Source organism: Tribolium castaneum, chromosome 1 (genome assembly GCF_031307605.1).
Source record: "Tribolium castaneum strain GA2 chromosome 1, icTriCast1.1, whole genome shotgun sequence".
NCBI lineage: Eukaryota > Metazoa > Arthropoda > Insecta > Coleoptera > Tenebrionidae > Tribolium > Tribolium castaneum.
The window spans coordinates 5,343,142-5,357,125 of NC_087394.1; the positions used below are offsets into that span (position 1 = coordinate 5,343,142).

General features: G+C 30.8%; 2 protein-coding genes across 4 annotated transcripts in view; one reads left to right on the forward strand and one right to left on the reverse strand.

Moving 5' to 3' along the window:
• Positions 1–143: 143 nt before the first annotated feature.
• LOC655594 (ataxin-3) lies at positions 144–1,591 on the reverse strand. 2 transcript variants are annotated; one of them, XM_064357209.1, is made up of 3 exons: positions 1,278–1,591; positions 520–1,186; positions 144–462 (listed from the first exon to the last, which is right to left on the reverse strand). In XM_064357209.1, the coding sequence occupies exons 1-3, from the start codon at positions 1,299–1,301 to the stop codon at positions 443–445; spliced, it is 711 nt and encodes a 236-aa protein (XP_064213279.1). In that variant the 5' UTR covers positions 1,302–1,591; the 3' UTR covers positions 144–442. The 2 variants fall into 2 exon arrangements, with proteins under 2 accessions (XP_064213279.1, XP_064213271.1); XM_064357201.1 differs by having other exon boundaries at positions 520–1,234; positions 1,278–1,589.
• A 2,050-nt stretch (positions 1,592–3,641) lies between these two features.
• The window catches only part of Unr (Upstream of N-ras), a 31,309-nt gene continuing 20,966 nt past the window's right edge, over positions 3,642–13,984 (forward strand). Inside the window, exons 1-3 of one of the 2 annotated variants that reach the window (XM_008198665.3) lie at positions 3,642–3,781; positions 10,731–11,264; positions 11,314–11,627. In XM_008198665.3, coding sequence (XP_008196887.1) covers positions 11,171–11,264; positions 11,314–11,627 — 408 coding nt within the window. In that variant the 5' untranslated portion in view covers positions 3,642–3,781; positions 10,731–11,170. Of the gene's footprint in view, positions 3,838–10,730; positions 11,265–11,313; positions 11,628–13,984 lie in introns of both variants that reach the window. The other variant, XM_962070.5, reaches the window with a different exon arrangement.

The following is a 13,984-nucleotide window of genomic DNA, read 5'->3' on the forward strand; positions in this document are numbered from 1 at the left end:
AAAGTATAGTCTTGTTTCTTTGATTATGCAGTGAAATAAAATGTTATAATTTTTTGGTACCACAGTTACAGAGTAGTCGATTAAACGACGTTCTACTGTAATAATTATCTTCTATTTTTGTAAACAAACAATAAAACACGAAGTAGTAACAAACTTTTAATAATTAAGTACACAGTATCAAGTTTTACAATAAATAAATGTAAAGTCCTATATTAAAAATACCTATAATGGTCACCGTACGTGAATATTGCAGGTACTTGGTTACACGTATAACAAAGAAATATTAGAAAAAAAGCATCACTGGCTAAATAAATACAATCAATAGTTTGAAACGAAACAAATCTCATAATTTATTAAACTCTGGTCAATAACAACAATAACAGTTTTTACAATTAGTTTTATTAGAAAAATTTCCATCTAAATCTAGATCATGCGTCGGATGTTAGTAAAAATCGATTACACCTAAAAAGTCCCTCACTTAAACCTAAGTTAAAAATCAAGGTCACACGTTACTCATACTCAAAATCAGCGCCTTCTTCAGGTTCGACTCCTCGTCATTTTCGCACGACAGACTCAACAGCAGCGCCTTCTGCAGCTCCTCGTCCTCGGCGTTGGGCACCACCTCCTGGGGCTCCTGGCTGAGGCTGAGCTTGAGCGCCGCCTGCAGCTCGGGGTCCTCCTCCGAGGGCTGGCTGTTCAGCGCCGGCAGCACGGGGTTGCTGCGAATGACCTCGTCAGCGGAGCACTGGGGCAGCTCCCCGAACACCACGAAGTTCGAATAGCCCTCGTTCTTCAGCTGCGCCAGAAACAGCGCCAGGTACGTGTCCGAAATGAGCACCGGCTTGGCCAGGAGCGAGTTCAGGTTGAACCACTGGTTCCCAATCTTCCGTATCGTGAACCAGTGGTTCTGGTAGTTGCAGATGAACGCCTGCATCTCGCCCGGGTCCCGGTTTTTGACGCGCGCGTCGTCGGCGGTGTAAGGCACGATTTCCAGCCCCCAGACCTGGAGCGCCTTGCTGATCACCTGGATGGAGAAGTAGCCGCTGTCGTCCATGTTCCCGGAGGGCTGCTTCAGGAAGTTGCGGTACTCCTCGGAGTCCTCGCCCGACTCCGCCATGCGGACGCGCTCCTCCTCGTCCAGCTTCTCGGCGAGGATGCTCAGGTCCACGGCCGTGAAGTAGGGGCCCTGGAGCAGGGAGTTGAGGCAGTGTTGAGCGCACAGAGAACCCTCTTGCTGGAAACTGGGGTTAGGTGGGTCACTAGTTGGGAAGGCTCACCTTTTCGTGGAAAATCGAGTCCATCGGTGGGGTGCGGGTAAATCCATACAAAACTGACCACTTGTGGCGAAATTAGAGCAAGTGTTAAAGTTAGGTTAGGTGGTTGGAAAATGCTGACATGGCGTGAATCAGGACTGGGAGTGAGGGGATTCCGGTTAAAAGTACCGAGTTTTACAGAAAATTAGCAAATTTCACAAAAACGAATTGACAGTACGGCAACTAAACAAAAATGAAGGCATTTCGGATTTTGAATTGCCGTTGGGGGCGCCACTTAGATTAGGTAAAATGGAGAACAAGCAGGAACAGTGTCGCCAACTGTGCCGCTTGTAAAGGGAGGTGGGAAAAATCTCCACGTTTAAATAAGAATTCACGTCTAAAACATAGATTAATACATTTATTTTACTCTACTACTGCGTTTTTTTCATAATTTTTCTCAAGTTTCGTTATTGTTCATTAGGAGCGTTTCTGTACACTTTTCTAAATTTTTCACTAACTTTGAAATCTACATTCTTAGATCATCTAAAATCTTTTTTAGATTCTAGTCTGCGACTTTTAATTTTTCTAATAGTTTTTTTTTGTTTTTGTACTATTCTTCTTTGGATTTTTGTTTGGATTTTCCTCTGAACTGTTTTGAAAGCCGTTTCTAGATTTGAAATCTGGATTCTTTTTTGGATTATTTTAAAAACCGATCTTTAGATTCGTTTATAAATTCTTCTCTACATAGAAGTTTATTCCTTGGATTTTTTTGTAGACTCTTGTTTTCAATTTTTTTTAATACTTATTCTCTTTAGAATTGTTCTAGATTAAGATTCGGCATTGTTTCTAGATTTCTTCCGCATTCTCTTTTAGATTCTAGTCTATGTCTATTCAAAATTACTTTATACAGGGTAAGTCAACAGTTCTGACGTGTCCTGAGATGCAACTAAAAATACCAATTGCACTTCCCACTTAGATACTTTGTCTCATTTCTTGCTTTTTTATCTTTTAAACAATAATAATAGTTTATAATGGAATTTTAGCAAAATGTCAAGAGTGACTTTGCAATATTTAGAACAATGTATTCTTGGATTAATTTTGAAAATTTTAAATATTACGATCTAGTAAGCTGATGTTAGAATTGATGGTTGCATATTTGAAAAAAAATAGAAATAACCTGCTATTGTTTCACTCTGTAGTTTTGGTTTTTGATTAGAAGTTTTCCAAATTATGGTTTAGCATTGTTTCTTTATTTTTTCTAAATTTGGCTTATGATTTTTTTTAAAACTGCCTGCAAATCTGAAATCTGGACGCATATTTAAAATTACATCATAAAAGTCTATAATTAGATTTGTTTATAAATTATTTTTGGATTTTCTTGGCAGATTGTAAATTAAATTTTATTATAATTACTTCTACATTTTTCAATTTTTTTTCATATTCCTTTCTGCGTTTTTTTTTAAATTCTTTGATAGTTACGTTTAGAACTTTTTCTAGATTTTTTTACCAATGTTTCTATATTCTTCTGTTACATTATTTTTATATATATTTTTACATTTTCCGAATTTCTGTTTTCATTCTACAGTTTACATCTTTTCAATTGTCATGTATAGTTTTGTTTAGAATTTTTCTTCCTTATTTAATAATATTCTTTGGTTTCTGTACTGTTTTCTAAATTTTTCAGTTTTTTTTTGATTATTTTTTAAAACTGTTTGTAAATTGATAATTTTGATTTACTTATTATTTATATACATTATGTTTTGTCAGTATTATTGTTTTTGTTTCTGTACCTTTCAATGATTTTTTTATGTTATACATTTGCAGTTGAGACGTTTTTTATACTGATTTTGGTATAAATTTTTCATTATACACTTTTTATAATTATTTTGTAGACTACATTTAAATTTTTTTATCAGTCACTTTTTCTATATTCTCTCTCAAGAAGAAAAATACTTGTTTGTTGTTTTACTTATACTCTAATTTTTTTCCAGATTATTCTCTAGTACATAATTTTTTTTACTCTTCTCTAGATTACATTTTTATTAAGATTTTTTTCTGAATCTGTTCTGAAGCTGACTCTAGATCTTTTTTTTAGATTATTCCATAAGTTATTTTTTTGGAATCGTTTTGTAATATTTGTCAGTTTTTTATAAATACTTCTACATTTTCCAAATTCTCTTCTGGATTATTCTTAAGCATTGTTTCTGTAAGTATACTCTCCTAATATACTTTTTCTTTGTTCTTTTTAAATTCACCAAATTTTCGTTTAGATTCTACCCTACATCTTTATTCTCCTTTTCTTATAGTTTTGTTAGGATTTTTTGCTTGATAATTGTGAAAAAAAGTAAAATTTTGAATACTTCGAATGCACCACCAGAGGCCGCGTAGATAGTTAAACTTTTCTTAACACGTTAGGTTGGCAACGGGCGCCGACCAATCACCGGCCTTCCTTTTTGGTTCGTTTTGTTTTTCTCGCTCATGTTGACATTCAACATGGCGGCATGTCGTCAGTGCTGTGCTGTGTCGTGGTGAGTTGAAATTTTTGTAAATTTTCGTATACTTAACATCAAAACTGGTCGAAAAAGTACGTAATTTTCGTTATTACCCTCCATACGTTCGATTTGCGTTGTTTTTTGCGCTTGAAATGGTAGTTTTTTGTGCGAAACTTGCCCCTCTAACCCTTAGTTCTTGTATCTTTTGTGCGGTTCGATCTACGCAGTAATCGGCGGGTTTGGGCTGATTTGTCCACGGGGTGCCCCCGAGGGGGGCCCTCGCGCGCCCAGAGCCGGCCCGGCTTTGTTGTTGAAACTTTGAACAGACGGATTGTAAGCAAATCAATAATTTGACCGTTGTTTTACCCCTTGCCCCAAATGCACATGGTTCTAAATCGGGAGCTGTTTTAGCTAATGGGATAAACATTTGCCGCGGACTGGGGGCTATATTTAAATGTTTTATTACGTCGAGGGGCCCAATTAACAACTTTTATGTTTGTTTTTGTTTACAACGGGTGCAAAGAGGCACTTCATTAACGAGCACTCATTTGCGAGTTAAAGAGGGCTATTGTGCCGCCGAAGCAAAAATATCGCACTTTTTTAATTAAATTAGACCTGTTGTAAATAGAAATTACGAGCATACCATAATTACCGACGAGCTTATTAATAAAGTAGAGATAGGTGGATGGGAGTCGGCGCTCTATTGCTTTGCCTTCAGTTTTGTATTAATTTCTCTTGTTTTAGTAAAAAAGCATGATCGTTTATCTAAAGTCGTGGAAAATTTTACAGAGAATTACATTACCAACATGGAGTTTGTAAATATGTAACTTATTTTTAACATCTTCACGTGTTCGCTCTTTTTATCAATTATAAATAGAGGCGGACGTCTGTGACTGAAGTTTTCAGTCAAATACGAAAATAATTTAATAAAAAGCATTAATTTGATAAATAAACGAAAATACTAGTATTTAGCGAGTTCTGATAAATTATAAGTTAGTACGTTTGTGAAACAATGAATCAAATTGTTGTGGTTTGTGGTCGGGATTAAATTGCAAAGTTGTTTTGAAATAGAGGTTTAAAGTTTCCTTTAGACTAAAAAATATAAACCAGATCATAGAACAATTTATTAGTTTAATTTTTTAATAAAATAATCGTTTGTCATTGTCACTTGTACGTTTCTGGACTGTCGAAATACTGCATCTGTTTATTTATCGAGCCCATTATACACATACGTATTGGTTTGAAATACTGTTTAATAAAATTACAATGTTTTTTATTATTTTATTACAAGAACTTTTATTTTTTATTTGCTGGAAAATACGAAATAATTATTGTCTACTTTTACGGAAGCATTTAGTAAAATGGCTTTTTCATATGTATTTTTTAAAGCAACAAATAGTATGTACAAAGTGTGTTAAAATGATTTTCAACTAGACGACTTGATGACTTGAACGACTTCAAGAACAAGTCGAATCCTTTAAGCAGGTACCTGCTTTTATTAAATAATTTCTATAAATATTACGTGTTTATCTTATCCGTCTCTTATGTTGTTCACACTATAGAGTATACAATGTTGAAAAATTAATGTTCATATCAGCGAATTCATGTTCACACAAGCGCCATTGTTTTGTATTTTTTACCGTTGACGGACCTGTAAAGTGGTCGATAAAAATAATTGTCAAAATTGTATGTTTAAGGTTTTAATAGCAAAAATGAGGAATGTAATTTTTCCTGTTATGTATAAAATAAAAAAAGTGGGTGTCGCAAAAAGCATTTTTTTTCTATGCATTTGAATTTTCTAGAATATTTCTATATAATAAAAATGAATCAATTAATATCAAGTCGCTGTTTTTTTTAATTATTTCTGATGACATTCAGAAACAAATGATGTTTGTGTGGTTATCTTTGCTATAAGGTAATTTTCCAAAAAAGTATTCGGAACAGGTCGATTTATTTTTTTTAATTTTGTCATCATAGTGACAGTTACGTCATTCTTTTTTTTAATGACTTCCGACATTTTTGTTTACTGTTTTAAATGGTATACTTTTAAGAGCTTTATTTTTTATTCTTAACTTACTTTATAGTCTGTCAGTTGTTTTTTATATATTTTTTTGTATAATTATCATGAAAACACTTAAAATGACAGCAAAACAAAAAGAAATAAACGAAAAACAATTATCTCTTATAAAAAAAAACAAGCATCAAAAGAAACTTTGTAATTTTTTGGTTTTTTATTTTCTTCTTTATTTTTTGTTGTTTTTTTTTAAATTCATTATACTTACTAGAAAGATATAAATGTGTAATATGTAAAATTGTAATAAAAAATGTCAGTTGACAGTTGTAAAAAAAATAAAAATGACGTCATTACACAAAAAGGAATAACGATATATAAAAAAGCGATCTGTTCGAGGATTTTTTTATTGTTTCAGAATGTTAATTGATATTATTTAAAAAAATATTTATAGCGAATTAATATTAACTTATTTTGATTAAAAGAAATTGTAGAAAAAATTTGAAAAAGTTTACGTCTAGAGAGAAAAAAAAAATAAATACAATGTGTTCAAAAATGGTTGTTAATCAAGCCTACTATGCAATTTAAATTCAATTCTGGGTACTGTCATTTTTGTCAAATTTTTGATTAATTTTTTTTTACAATTTTTTGTATTTTTCGGTAAAATTGTTTCAAGTGTAGAATTTGTGTTTTATATTTACGTGATTTTTGTTGGTGTGTATTCTTTTTTATAGGTGACTTGATAAACAATCATTTTTGAACAGTGTGTATTTAATAGTAAACCCTAATTTTTTACGATTATTAGTTTTTAAGATATAGTAAAAAGTACTTTTAACAGGCTCACCCTGTATAATGTATGACAAAGAACATGCATCGTCATGCATCATGAATTAAATAGCTCAGTGCAAAACAGCAACAGTTGTAAACATTAAAATTTTTGGTGTAATATTCTCTTTCAAAATAATTGTTCTTTGTTGTTTTTTTAGCAATATTAAATCACAATAGAAGATTATTGTTTCATTTTAAATAATTTGAGTGTTAAAGGTTTAATATTAAAAATGTTTCTTTTTATGTTTCATTGTGCATATGTTTTATTAAATTTTATTATTTTTGTTAATTTTCCAAATTATTGTTGTTTTATGAAACACTATGAATATTTAATTGTTCAAAAATAATAACTATACCATTGTTAACAGCACAGATAGAAACTTTGCACTTGGATTTTGTTATACATTAATATTTTGATTTTTCTAATATTTTAAATATTTTGACTGACAAGGCGATGACTAATGTCAGGTTATTTTGCTATCACAAGGCAAGCTTTTGATAACTGGTCTTAAGGATAACAATTTTTATCAAAGAAATTCCTTTATTTTTTATCACAATTTTATTATTTTTCTTTGTTTCACTTTCTTTGAATACCTGAGAAATTAATTAAATTACATAACTTTTAAAGTGTTCAACAATCGAAACTTTTTAATCAATAAGTTACTTGTCTGTTGTGTTTTTCCTTGTTTTCCACGTTTTTGTGTTATAATTTTTGTCGAAGAAAAAGCTCTAAATTGAAGTGGAAGTTTTTCCAGCGATAGATTGGACTTTGTCAAGCTTGTATAAACTTTACCACGTTTTCGCATTATTTAATATTTTTAGATTGGTTGTCAAGCAATTTAATTTTTGTAGTTTTATTGTTAAGTTGCAAACGCTGTATCAAGTTTTAAAAATTTGCGAAGGAATTGGTCAAGGTTTAAATTATTACAGACAAAAAACACTAATTGTGCAATAACGAGGTTATCGTTGCAGGATTCGCAAATTACATAAATCACTAGGTGCCGAAATTAAAAACCGAACAAAGTTTTTTTTTAATTGTTGTAGATTCTGCCGAGCGTAAAATTAGACTAGACGTAAGCTTTGAAGAGGAGGGTAAAAAAAGAAGTTTTAAAATTGATGACCTCGAGGCACTTTCTGGAGAATTTGAATTTTTTAATTGGAGGAGGAGTTCGAAGGTTATTTTTCATTGTGAGTGTGCAAAAATAGCCACAAAATGTTGTTATTCGAAGAGTTTTCAATGGAATAAAATTGCAGGTGATCTGTTGTGACATTCTATAAATAAATCGTAAAATTGCCGGCTTATTTGTAATTACGTACGTGATATTCAACTTACTTTGAAACAGGATAAAAGTCATTTAAATGTCATTTAATTGGTCCAAAACCCCCCTTTGTTTCTCGTCATTTTAATAATCTTCATTAGCGTTCAGTCTGCGGTCGGTTCTCATTTGGCATTGTTTCAGATTTTCGCCCGAATTCATAAACAAAGGAAATGAGTTAATAGATTTACGTTGGTCATTTTTCCTCCTCTAATAATATGAAATCCATAACCCGTAATTAACAGTGGAAATTAATGAGTTTCTCGATTATTTTGTTTACGATTTTAATGAAATTGCAACTTGTCAGCAATTAAGTAAATTAATTAATCGAGGCAGCGCATAATAATAATGAACAAAATCGATGAGATTTATTTTTTTTTGGCATTCGTGTTGTTGTCTGCTCGTTGCTAAAAACCTCCACTCATAATTTACTGCAAGCAAAATCAATATTGATTCATTAGCCGACAAAATAAACGGTGCTAATAGAGGGATGATTGACGGGGGTTTTAATAAAACAGCGACTTCAATTTCGGTTTGGTTTTATTGTTCGTTAATTGTTTAGTTATGACTGTGACGTTCGTAATGCGAATGGAAATTTTAAGATTATTTATAGTCATTATTACTTGAAGATTTTCCGAGATTTACGCCATAAATTCGTAAAAAACGAGCTCCTGGCCTAGATTCCCCCGTTTTATATCGTTGTTGGATAATCAGCTGAGTGTGCAATGTCTCTATCATTTACCACCAGTTGTCTCGTAAAAAACAAACTCGGGCAATTGGTTTTATTTGCTTTATTTAATCGCAATTTCCGTTTTCACGACCTCGAATAAATCTCTGGGAGTTTTAAGGGTACGATATCTCATTCTGCCGATATTTTTCAAGGGTACTTGGAGACACGATTTCAATTCGAATTTTTTCCGCTTAGTTTGTTATTATCGAATCGTTAGAAACAAATGTAAAGCAAGCACGTTCCTGACATTATCCCGGATTTGGATTGAGATGATGAACTGAATTTTTAAGGAAATATTCAGAGTTCTTCAAACACTGAACATAAAGCGATAAAAATATAAGAATCTTGAGACATTTTAGTCTTGTTATTTTTCTCAAAAGAGAAAAGCTTTAAAAATATGGTAGATAAGGCGAGTCAAGGTCGTATTTTATCGGAACATCCACAAATAAATAAGTTGGTCGTTCGTGGATGTAATCTTGTAAAGTGATATAAATATTAGCACGCTTTTGTAATGCTTGCAATTGATGTAACCTGATTGATGTCAACAAATTCTGGTTTGGCTCATCTACTTTTTATTTTTTTAACAGTTAGTTTTTAATTTTTCAATGCTTTTTCTCAAAGCATTTATACCATATTTAACGTCAGTAAATTGGAAAGCTTAGGTTTACTTTTTTGAATTGAATTGAATTTTTTAATTGAGGTAAATTAAAAAAAAATTGTTAATAAAATTAATAAATTATTGAAATGAATTTTTTTAATAGGTAATAAAATATACAGAGTGAACATATAAAGTTTTTTTTTCAATATGCAAAAAGCTAAAATAAATTAAAGTTTAATGCATTGAAATTGTAATATTTTTTTTGACAATTTAAATATATTAAGTAAGAAGGTTAATTGTTAATTTTCAGAAAATTTTCAGCATTTTGAATATAAGGAAAATTTCTGTAATAATTCTGATTTTCCCCTGGTATTGATTTAAGCTGTGTCATCAAGTTATCGTATTTCGCTTTACTAATGTTTTTTTTGTGAAATTTGTTTTAAAATGTAGTTTTTCTATATCTTGGTCTTTTTTTTTAACTGAAACCAAATAATTCTAATAATTTGAATTGGTTTTTTCCATCTTCACATTTTTTTCTTGCAATACATGGTGATGTTACATTCAAATAAATTTTACGAAAGTTTAAAAAGTCTTCTAATTTCATTGAGGGGGATTTTTACAATTTCTAATAGAATAAACCCAATCGTTGCAAGTGAAAGAATAAAAAAATATTTTTTTCTATTGTTTTATAAATAATTTGGACTTCACACTTTGTCGCTCTAACATTACGCTGGTCAAAATTTCAAAATCTACAATTTTTGTAAATAATTTTATTTATTAAAAATAATGGACTTAGAGTGTTATCGCTACATACACAGGATGATTCACATAAGACTTCGAATTTGAATAGGTAAAAACACAACACGAAATACATTTTACAGAGCATCAATTTGATAATTAAATCATATATTCATAACAGGCGTCTAGTTACTTTTATTATCTGTATTTTGTGTTGGACTTTTATTTGTGAAATATAAGACTCCGGTTATGTGAATAACCCTGTATAACTACATAAAAGTTGAGAATCTAGATTTTTTTATTTAAAAAATACAAACATTTGTTATGTTTTATTTTTTATTTTTATTTAATGAACTATCTTTTTGGCGCATATTTTAATTAATTTTGCTAAATGTTTGTGTCTTAGTAGCTATCATTAGTCGTTACTATCTTGTGTAGTAAAGTGCTCATGTTTTAATTGACTAATGATTCGTCTTTAAAATTCTTACTTCGTTATTTATTAATTATTATTAACAGTCTAAATGAATTGATTTTCCGATGTACTTTAAAGTAAGGGCGCTATTTAAAAAAAAAGTTTTCAAACGAAGTCCGATTAATACACTGACAAGCTATGAAAAATCGAGCTTTCTTTTAGCGATTTAAATGTCGTACTATCAATTATTGGACTTTGTTACGAAAACAGCGGATTTAGACTAAAACCTTTCAAATTTTGTTTAAAACATGTGTGTTTTCGTTTTATTAATGCTGCTTTGTCTTTTTTTCAGCTTGTGTAACTAAGAAAAACTTCAAAATTAGCATAGAAAATTTAAAGTAAACCAGTATCAGCGCAACCACTGGCCTTGACAAATTATGAGCATAACAGCACAATACGCACCCAGCACGCATTGAAGACATCTGAGGATTTTTTTATTTATATATTCTGTTATAATTAAATTTTGAGTGACTGTGGATAGTAATTTTTATACCTATTGGATTGTTTTTCTAGTAACATTGTAATAACGATATATTATTGTGAAGTTTGTTGAGCATAATTGTACCTTTGTGACTTGGTTTCAAAGTAGGAGTGATAATTTTATTAGTACGGTCTCGGCTGCCATAATTGACTTTTGTGGGGTATTTACATATACCACTAACCATTCTGTGATATTCACTACACTTAAGAAACGATAAGAAGTGAAAAGATAAATCATTGTACTGATAGACTATGTCCACCAATCCTCAGTGGAAATCCTTCCAGCCGCCCGACACCATGAATCAAGACTCTGCCATCATCGATTTCAAACCAATGACCAGCAACGGTAATTTTCACCCCACACACTTAATAAAACATTAAAAAAATTCTTGTAGGCAAAGCATCTCAAGCATTTAATTTTACAAATCGCTCCACATCTAATTCACGGTTCGGGCAAGACTTTCCTTTGCTGCAGGACAAGTCTTCATCATTCAGCAACGGTCTGTACGGATCATCAAGTACCACACATACAAATTCTCGGTTTCCGATTGGTACGTTCTCGCTCGATTCGAATAACATGTTCAACAGCAGCGGAGACAGCACCATCACCAGCAACAACGTTTTCTCCAACGGAAACAACAGCAGCTACAACGACTCCAATTCGTCGAATTTGGGCACCAGAGAAACGGGCATCATCGAAAAGCTGCTGGTAAACATGATGTTGCATTTATACACACTCACACTGGCGTACAAATTTACATAAAGGACAGGCTGTGATTTATACGCTGTGGGGGTTTTGAAGCGTTTATTTCAAGTGCCAGTAACCGCATGGAAATTTTGACTCTGATCGTGAAATATTGATTTGAACGACGGCTGATCGACAGCTTTTAGCGGTTTATTATGTTTATGTGACAAGAGAGCGACGTTTTATACGGGCTTTTGCCTGAACAGCGGGAAAAGTGCGATTTTCTCTTGAGTTTTTACACAGTTTTTTCACATGAACTAAAACGTAAAATTACAAAGATAATGATTTTATTACTTTTTATTGTAAGATTTGGTTTTAAGGAAATGAATAATTTTAAAGTTTATTTTGTCAATTATTCTATTCAAATTATTAGGCTTTAATGATTGCATTTGTTTTGAAGTCATTCACATTTAAAAATCAATTGTAATTCAAAACACGTTTAGCGTCTTTAAATTTTTCTCGTAAAAGAATAAACAGCACTGTTGCATGAAATTAGGACGTTTAATATGTGCGTTATTTTATTTGTTAGTAACTTTTTTCTTTATTTAGGACGAAAAATACAGCAATTTTTCATCAAAATAATTTATTTCCTTTTCTATTTTCACATAATCTTAAGAGAAACTTGCGAAAATAACACCGTTTCAAATAAATTCTTTGAATTTTTTGCCTTTTTTAAACTAAATTTTGTGACCTACTATTTGGTGAATTTTTGGTTTATTTAGGATGATTGTGGGTTTAGCTGAAAAATGTGCTGAAAAAGGCAAAGTAATACCTACATATAATTTTAAACCGAATTTGGTTAAGAAATATAGCGTTTTAAATTTATGATGGAAAAACGTGAAAAAAGCGGCACAATAATGTAATTTTTAACTCAATTTTTTTACTTTTTTATTCAGGTTTAGTAATAGTTTGCACAAAATCTGCGTTTTTATCCGAACTTTTTGCTAAACTTTCGGTTTATTTATGACGAAATTTTGCTAATCACTAATCAAATCAGTTTCGGTTTTTGCTGAAAAATGTGTTGAAAATATAATTTTATATTGAATCTGGTTAAAGAAGTTTAGCGTTTTTATATTTTTTTTTGTAATAAAAAGGAACGCAAATGTAGCTTGAAATTAGAACGTTTAAAGTGTGTTTTTTATTTGTTCCTCACTCTTTGCCTTGTTTTTGCGAAGTTTCTTAAATTAATTGCGTTTTTGACTGAGCAACGTGATAAAAGATCTGAAATACAAAAAAGTACGGCAATTTTTGACCTAATTTATTGATTTCTAATTCTAATTTTTCATAATTTTACCAGAAAAGGCGAAAATAACACCATTTCAACCAAATTTTGTCATTTTTGTTTATTTTGAAATTATTAGGCTTTAGTGATTGCATTTGTTTTTAAGATATGCACATTTAAAAATTAATTGTAATTCAAAATGTTCTACGTAAATGCAAAACACGTTTAGCGTCTTTAAATTCTTCTTGTAAAAGAAAAGAAACAGCACTGTTGCATTAAATTAGGACGTTTAACATGTGCGTTATTTTATTTGTTCGTAACTTTTTTCTTTATTTTTGACGAAAAATACGCAATTTTTTATCAAATCAATTATTTCCTTTTCTATTTTCACATAATCTTAAAAGAAACTTACGAAAATAACACCGTTTCAAGCAAATTCTCTGATTTTTTTGTCTTTTTTAAACTAAATTTTGTGAACTACTATTTGGTGAATTTTCGGTTTATTTAGGATGAAGTTTTGCTAATCAATTGTGGGTTTAGCTGGAAAATGTGCTGAAAATGGCAAAGTAATACCTACATATAATTTTAGACCGAATTTGGTTAAGAAATATAGCGTTTTAAATTTATGATGGAAAAACGTGAAAAAAGCGGCAAAATAATGTAATTTTTAACTCAATTTTTTCATTTTTTAGTAATAATTTGCACAAAATCAGCGTTTTTATCTTAAACGTTGGTTAAATTTGTTCAATGTTCGAACTTTTTGCTAAACTTTCGGTTTATTTATGACGAAATTTCCTAATCATTAATCAAATCAGTTTCGGTTTTAGCTGATAAATGTGTTGAAAATATAATTTTATATTGAATCTGGTTAAAGAAGTTTAGCGTTTTTATATATTTTTTTGTAATAAAAAGGAACGCAAATGTAGTTTGAAATTAGAACGTTTAAAGTGTGTTTTTTATTTGTTCCTCACTCTTTGCCTTGTTTTTGTGAAGTTTCTTAAATTAATTGCGATTTTGACTGAGCAACGTAGTAAAAGGTGTGAAATAGAAAAAAATACTGCAATTTTTGATCTAACTTATTGATTTCTTATTCTATTTT

Coding starts and splice junctions, on each gene's coding strand:
- LOC655594 (XM_064357201.1), bottom strand. CDS start 1,301: ATGGACTCGATTTTCCACGAAAAG. Junction 1,235..1,277: donor ACTCGATTTTCCACGAAAAG/GTGAGCCTTCCC, acceptor CCCAGTTTCCAG/CAAGAGGGTTCTCTGTGCGC. Junction 463..519: donor GAAGAAGGCGCTGATTTTGA/GTATGAGTAACG, acceptor GGGACTTTTTAG/GTGTAATCGATTTTTACTAA.